Source organism: Osmerus mordax, chromosome 7 (assembly GCF_038355195.1).
Source record: "Osmerus mordax isolate fOsmMor3 chromosome 7, fOsmMor3.pri, whole genome shotgun sequence".
NCBI lineage: Eukaryota > Metazoa > Chordata > Actinopteri > Osmeriformes > Osmeridae > Osmerus > Osmerus mordax.
In genome coordinates, this window is record NC_090056.1 from 21,405,257 (window position 1) to 21,413,492 (window position 8,236).

An 8,236-nucleotide genomic window follows, 5' to 3' on the forward strand; every position below is an offset into this window, starting at 1 on the left:
TCCTTCTCCTACCCCTGGCTCCCCTCCCTCTCCCTCCCTCCTCTCCCATCCTCCCTCCCTCCCTCCTTCTCCTACCCCTGGCTCCCTCCCTCTCCCATCCTCCTCTCCCTCCCTCCTCTCCCATCCTCCCTCCCTCCCTCCTTCTCCTACCCCTGGCTCCCTCCCTCTCCCATCCTCCTCTCCCTCCCTCCTCTCCCATCCTCCCTCCCTCCCTCCTTCTCCTACCCCTGGCTTCCTCCCCCTCATTCCCTCTCCCACCTTTGCTGGTGAAGAAGCTCTTGCGCAGAACATCCAAGTGTTTGGGTCTGTCCTCCATGGTGAAGTAGTGTTGGTGCTGGGGGGGGTCGGAGGTCGGGGGGGGGGTCTGAGGTCGGTGGGGGGGGTCGGAGCAGGTCGCGAGGCCCTCCCCCTCCCCTGCTGGGCTTTCAGGGCGATGGCCTGTTCCAGCAGACCAAGGTTCCCTCTCGACATGGTCAAACATCTCAGAGTCGTCGGTGGAGCGCAGGGACTGGCTGTCCTCATCATCGCCATCTTCATCCTCGTTCTCAGACTCCTCAGAGCGCACCTCGATCACGGTCCAGGGGGGGGGGCCTTACATTTACATTTATTCATTTAGCCGACGCATTTATCCAAAACGACTTCCAAGAGAGAGCTTTACAAAAGGGCCTAGGTTACTGATCATTACAACGAGATAGCCCCAAACATTGCGGGTAGCCAAAACATGAAGCATACATTGTGAAAAACCAAATAAGTGCCAAAGGCAAGAACCATAAGAGCATGTAGTTAAACAAGTTACAATTAAACAACATGAACCTCAAAAGTGCAAGAGTGTACCTGCAGAAAAGCAAGCACAATAATATATTTCACAGGGAGTACAAGAATTTTAAATCAGTTACAACTAACCAACAAGAGCAACAAGTCTCTCAATAAGAGTCAATGTGATCCTGGGAGGAAACTAACACTAGTTTCAAACACTTACCTTGTGGGGGTTGTAGTTCTCTGGGGAGCTGGCCTTGTGGGGGTTGTAGTTCTCTGGGAAGCTGGCCTTGTGGGGGGTTGTAGTTCTCTGGGGAGCCGGCCTTGTGGGGGTTGTAATTTTCCACCAGGCTGGCCCTGTGGGAGTTGTAGTCCATCAGGCTAGACCTATGGGGTATGTAGTTCTCTCGTTGACTGGACTTATTGGGCCTGTAGTCCTCGAGAGGGCTGTGGGTATTGTAGTTCTCTTGTGGACTGGTGTTATGGGAGTCAAAGTCTTCCTGTGGTGTGGAATTGTTGGAGTTGTAGTTCTCTGGCAGACGGGTGCAATGGGACTTGTAGTCCCCCGGTGGACAGACTGAGTGGTCATTAGCACTGGCGTCTGATCCCTGAGTGTCTATGCTGCTGGTGATGTCAGAGGTGGGCGGGGTGTCACCCTCCTCCCCCTCCCTCCCCCTCTCTTATCTCATCTTCATCCTCTTCCTCCTCTTCCTCCCGGACGTCACGCTGCTCTGATTCTCTCCTCTCCTCCCTCCTCCTCTTCACTCTGTTGATGAATGTTTACAGGGTGATACTGGGGATGCTCCTCCCTCGGAACATAACATCTGAATTCCTTCACTTCTGTCACCTCGTCCTCTTCCTCCTCTCTTGCTGATGTGAAATCAGCCTCCATCTCCATGGCAACAGGTTCATGTCCGCTGGGGCTTCTGGCTCGGTTGTTTGTGTTTGTGTTGTTGTGAGGAACTTGGCTGAGGTGAAGGAGCGAGCTGGCTACTATGTGATGGTAGCTAGGTTCCCCTCTCCTCCCCTCTCCCTCTCCTCCTCCCCCTGCTCCTCCTCAATCCTCTGGGGTGCAGTTCCCTCTCTGGCCACTGAGGGTGCTGTGCCAGGTGAAGGCTCGATGATCATGCACTCTTCTGGGAGAGAAGAACAAAGCGTAAACCCTGCGTCCCAAATCACACACCTACTTTAGTGCATACCGATGCTCCCTAATAAGGACGTACTGTTGCATGCAGTATGCATACAGTTGAGAAATACAAATTACATAATATTGCACCTTGAACCCACAGAATTGTTTTATGTTACTTCAAGATAAGACCACTTTTTGTATGTAGCTATGTAGCAACACCTACCTTCCTCTGGCTCAGCTGAAGACGTGCTCTCAACCGCCGGCTCTCTTTCTCCCTCGTCCTCTCCTCCCTCTCCCTGCTTGTTCTCTGCTCCCTGTGTCTCCTCTCTTCCCTCCTCTCCTCCCTCCTCCTCCTCCGTCTCCTCCTCCTCTTCCTTCGTCTTCTCAGCGAGGGTCGACCCCTTTGCAACCTCCTCCTCCCCCCCCACCCTCCCCTCCCTCCGGCTCGCTGGCCTCCCTCCCTCCCTCCTCTCCCTCCCCTCCCCTCCTCCTCCCCCCCCTCCCTCCGGATCGCTGGTCTCGTCACTCTGAAGCACTCTGTCGTCCAACCACAGCTTCAGGGGGTGGGACTTCCTCTTCGCGGCAGGCTCTTCCTGTTCTTGGAGTCGCCGTTTCCTTGCCAATGGACATCCCAGCACACTGTGGTGGAAAGAAAGAGGGGGAGAGCAAGAGGGAGAGAGGGACAGGGAGAGAGGGGTGGAGAGGAAGGAGGGTAAGAGAGAGAGAAATATGAGTTAATGTGAGAGAAATGTTAAATGATAAACATCTGAACAGCTTAGAAGTGAAGACAGACAGAGACACACACACATGATGTTAACGTGTTAGCATGGCCTTGGTACTGGGACTAAAGACACTAGCGGTACTAGAGGAACTAGTCTGACACTAGAGGTACTAGAGGTGCTAGAGGGACTAGTCGGAAACTAGAGGTACTAGAGGGACACTATAGACACTAGAGGGACACGAAGGACACAAGAGGGACAAAAGGGACTAGTCGGAAACTAGGGGTACTAGAGGGACACTAGAGGGACTAGAGGGACATTAGAGGTACTAGAGGTACTAGAGGGACTTTAGAGGTACTAGAGGGACTAGAGGATCTAGAGGGACATTAGAGGTACTAGAGGTACTAGAGGGACTTTAGAGGGACTAGAGCGACATTAGAGGTACTAGAGGTACTAGAGGGACTTTAGAGGTACTAGAGGGACTAGAGGATCTAGAGGGACATTAGAGATACTAGAGGGACTAGAGGGACATTAGAGGGACTAGAGGTACTAGAGGGACACTAGATGGACTAAAAGGACATTAGAGGGACTAGAGGGACATTAGAGATCCTAGAGGGACATTAGAGGTACTAGAGGGACTAGAAGGACATTAGAGGGACTAGAGGGACATTAGAGGTACTAGAGGGACATTAGAGGTACTAGAGGGACTAGAGGTACTAGAGGGACTAGAGGGACATTAGAGGTACTAGAGGGACATTAGAGGTACTAGAGGTACTAGAAGGACTAGAGGGACTAGAGGGACATTAGAGGTACTAGAGGGACATTAGAGGTACTAGAGGGACTAGAGGGACACTAGAGGTACTAGAGGTACTACAGGGACTACAGGGACATTAGAGGTACTAGAGATACTAGAGGGACTAGAGGGATTAGAGGGACATTAGAGGTACTAGAGACTCTAGAGGTACTAGAGGGACATTAGAGGGACTAGAGGGACATTAGAGGGACTAGAGGGACTAGAGGAACATTAGAGGGACTAGAGGGACATTAGAGGTGCTAGAGGGACTAGAGGGGCTAGAGGGACATTAGAGGTACTAGAGGGACATTATAGGTACTAGAGGTACTAGAGGGACTACAGGGACATTAGAGGTACTAGAGGGACATTAGAGGGACTACAGGGACATTAGAGGTACTAGAGGGACATTAGAGGTACTAGAGGTACTAGAGGGACTAGAGGTACTAGAGGGACTAGAGGTACTAGAGGGACATTAGAGGTACTAGAGGTACTAGAGGGACTAGAGGTACTAGAGGGACTAGAGGTACTAGAGGGACATTAGAGGTACTAGAAGTACTAGAGGGACTAGAGGTACTAGAGGGACATTAGAGGTACTAGAGGGACATTAGAGGTACTAGAGGCACTAGAGGTACTAGAGGCACTACAGGTACTAGAGGGACTAGAGGGACATTAGAGGTACTAGAGACTCTAGAGGTACTAGAGGGACTAGAAGGACTAGAGGGACATCACAGGTACTAGAGGGACTAGAGGTACTAGAGGGACAAGAGGAACTAGAGGGACATTACATTTACATTACATTTACATTTAGTCATTTAGCAGACGCTCTTATCCAGAGCGACTTACAGTAAGTACAGGGACATTCCCCCGAGGCAAGTTGGGTGAAGTGCCTTGCCCAAGGACACAACGTCAGTTGGCATGACCGGGAATCGAACTGGCAACCTTCGGATTACTAGCCCGACTCCCTCACCGCTCAGCCAACTGACTCCCACATTAGAGGTACTAGAAGGACTAGAGGGACATTAGAGATACTAGAGGGACTAGAAGGGCTAGGGACACTAGAGGTACTCGAGGGACTAGAGGGACACTAGAGGTACACTAGAGACACTAAAGGGACACTAGAGGGACTAGAAGGACACATGAGGGACTAGAGGGACTAGTCTGAAACTAGAGGTACTAGAGGTACTAGAGGGACATTAGAGGGACTAGAGGGATGGTACTAGAGGGACAATAGAGGGACTAGAGGGACATTAGAGGTACTAGAGGTACTAGAGGGACTAGAAGTACTAGATGTACTAGAGGGACTAGAGGTACTAAAGGGACATTAGAGGTACTAGAGGTACTAGAGGGACTAGAGGGACTACAGGGACACTAGAGGTACTAGAGGGACTAAAGGGACATTTGAGGTACTAGAGGTACTAGAGGGAGTAGAGGGATTAGAGGGACATTAGAGGTACTAGAGACTCTAGAGGTACTAGAGGGACTAGAGGTACTAGACAGACTAGAGGGACATTATAGGTAATTGAGACTCTAGAGGGACTAGAGGGACATTAGGGACACTAGAGGGACATTAGAGGTACTAGAAGGACTAGAGAGACATTAGGGACACTAGAGGGACTAGAGGGACACTATAGGTACTAGAGGGACATTAGAGGTACTAGAGGGACTAGAGGTACTAGAGGGACTAGAGGAACTAGAGACACATTAGAGGTACTAGAGGGACATTAGAGATACTAGAGGGACTAGAGGTACTAGAGGGACTAGAGCGACATTAGAGATACTAGAGGGACATTAGAGGTACTAGAGGTACTATAGGGACATTAGAGGTACTAGAGGTACTAGAGGGAATAGAGGTACTAGAGGGACTAGAGGAACTAGAGGGACATTAGAGGTACTAGAGGGACTAGAGGTACTACAGGGACTAGAAATACTAGAGGGACTAGAGGGACATTAGAGGTACTAGAGGGACTAGAAGGGCTAGAGGTACTAGGTTCTAGGAGGTGCTGCCCTACCTGCGGTGGCGTGAGTACCTCCCGCTGATATGACCTGACCCTGAGCATCCTGAGGTTGGGCAGCTGGTGGAGAGACACGTGTAAGAGGATGCAACAACACACACACAACAACACACACACACAACAACACACACACACATTCAACAACACACACATTCAATAACCCACACTATTAAGGTGCATATCAGGAAAGATCTTAATGTGTCAAACGTCAGAACTGGCATCTCCCATGATCAGAAATCAGGTCTGCTTGTGTCTCCCCTCCCCTCCTCCTTTATGACTCTATTTATCTCTGTTATTAAAAAAAAGCTGAATTTGCATGTTGGATGAGGAGGATGGGGGGGGGGGGTGGCGTTAGACTGTGTCCAGTAGTTGGGTGCTTATTAATGCTGCTGGACGGATGGAAACATGAACAGCAGTCTCACACACACAAATACAAGCCTGGTGTCATCATGTCCTTACCTCTCCTGTCCTGACGACTCTGCTGGAGCTGGGGGGAGAGGGGTGAGGGAGGGAGTGGAGGGGAGAGAGAAGGAAGGAGGGGAGGGGAGTGAGAGGAAGAGGGAAGGGAGAGAGGTGAAGAGAAAACAAAGCAGATATCGCCTGTAAGCTGCACTGGTATAGAAACTACAATCAATGCATCACAAATGTCTACAGCTCCCAGGAGACATGACTGCATTACCAGGAATGAAAAATAAACATTGACACACACACACACGCATTAACACAGAAACGACAGTTATATGCAAACTTCAGCATCTAAGCAGAATTATTGTTGTAGTACAGTCTTACTCACGACAAATGAAATTAAAAGAACAACTGCACTACATCCTTCTTACTCTGGTCTTAATCGTCATGGAGATAATGACCCTCCAGCCAATCTCACCAGACCAGCTTATTAACTACCCATCTGGAGCTCCACACCTCTCCTCCTCCCCTCCTCCCCTCCTCTCCTCCCCTCCCCTTTCCTCTCCTCCTTTATTCTCCTCCTCTCCTCCCCCTCCCCTTTCCTCACCTCCCCCTCTCATCTCCTCCTCCCCCTTCCTCTAGGGATTCAGAGAGAGAGAAGAGGGATGGAGAAAAAAAGAGAAGAGGGATGGAGAGAGAGAGATGGAGGGATGAGGGATGGAGAGAGAGAGAGAGAGAGAGAGAGAGAGAGAGAGAGAGAGAGAAGAGGGATGGAAAGAGAGAATAGGGATGGAGAGAGAGAGATGAAGGGATGAGGGATGGAGAGAGAGAGAGAAGAGGGATGGAAGGAGAGAGAAGAGGGATGGAGAGAGAGAGATGGAGGGATGGAGAGAGAGAGAGAGAGAAGAGGGATGGAAAGATAGAGAGAGGGATGGGGAGAGATGGAGAGAGGAGGGATGGAGAGAGAGAGAGAGAGAGAGAAGAGGGATGGAGAGATAGAGAGGAGGGATGGAGAGAGAGAAGAGGAGTCTCACCTCTGATTCCTCTGGAGCGTGTCCTGGTCCTCTTGTCGTCCTCTTCGCTCATCTGGAGACGGAACACAGTCAGACACATGGTCTCCATAGAAATACACCATCTCCATGGAAACACAGTCAGAAACACCATTTCCATAGAAACACACCATCTCTATGGAAACACAGTCACACCGTCTCTATAGAAACACAGTCAGGAGGGGTGAGGGGGTGGTGAGGAGGTGAGGAGAGTGAGGCCTGTGTTCCAGACCTGATAAACAGCAGCCAGGCCTCAAACAAAGGAGCAGGTGCAACTGCCCTATTCACACACACACACATACACACACACACTCACATACACACACACACACACACACACTCACTCACATACACACACTCACATACACACACTCACATACACACACACACACACTCACATACACACACTCACACACAAACATACACACACATTCACTCCACTGACCATCATCCCACTCCTGTCCTCTCTCTGGGACCAGCAGAAGCTTTTTACACACAATAGAACCATTAGCTTTGATTACTACACTGCTACCCCAACATCCCCCTCCCTCCCCTCCCTCCCTCCCAACCTCCCCCTCCCTCCCTCCTAACCTCCCCTCCCTCCTAACCTTCCCCCTCCCTCCTAACCTTCCCCCTCCTAACCTCCCCCTCCCTCCTAACCTCCCCCCTCCTAACCTTCCCCCCCTCCTAACCTCAACCCAGGACAACGTCCCTCCCCTCTCCTCCCCTGTCCTCTCATCTCCTCCCTTTTCCTCTCATCCCCTCTCCTCTCATCCCCTCTGTCTATATATTGCTTGTCTTGTTGTGTTTTGGCCTCTAGAGGTCCTCATGCCCGGCTTACTCAGCTTGTAATTAATGTTATTAGGTTCACCTGGGTCTCGTTCAGCTGTGTATATATAAGTGACTGTGGCTGTGTCTACTACTGCGCACTTTACTAAGTACACTGCAATACAGTGCACTGCAATACAGTGCACTTACATCTGTAGTGCACTTACATCTGTAGTGCACTCTGTCGCTGAGTAGTGCTGTCTCAAATGGAACACTTACGTTAACCACTTGGCGGGAAGTGACGGACGCAAATCTGATTGTGACACCTGCGAATCTAAGGCAAATCTGCTCGCGAGTCATTTCGTCTGCCATTATTTTAGAAATGAAAAGCTGCCGTAAGGGCTCCTCCTCTTCCGCTATGTAGCCAATATGGTACCCGTTTAGGGCGAGTAGTGTCCATCGTTGTACATTGCATTTTTTGACCTATTTTTGCTTGGTGTTTAGTTGTTCTGTAGCCGGTTGCCTGAGTATGTGTTCTCTAAAGACATTGTATTTTCTGTTTCCTGTGAAGTATTCCCTTATCAGTTTTATTTTGTCAGTTTTCT

The 8,236-nt window shown here is 50.2% G+C and overlaps 1 protein-coding gene across 1 annotated transcript in view; it reads right to left on the minus strand.

Moving 5' to 3' along the window:
- myt1b (myelin transcription factor 1b) overlaps positions 1–6,900 on the minus strand; it is a 19,582-nt gene extending 12,682 nt beyond the window's left edge. The window contains 10 exon segments of the mRNA XM_067239426.1: positions 259–344; positions 379–408; positions 410–471; positions 473–591; positions 980–1,380; positions 1,482–1,626; positions 2,412–2,524; positions 5,407–5,469; positions 5,869–5,896; positions 6,849–6,900. Coding sequence (XP_067095527.1) covers positions 259–344; positions 379–408; positions 410–471; positions 473–591; positions 980–1,380; positions 1,482–1,626; positions 2,412–2,524; positions 5,407–5,469; positions 5,869–5,896; positions 6,849–6,900 — 1,099 coding nt within the window.
- Positions 6,901–8,236: the final 1,336 nt, after the last annotated feature.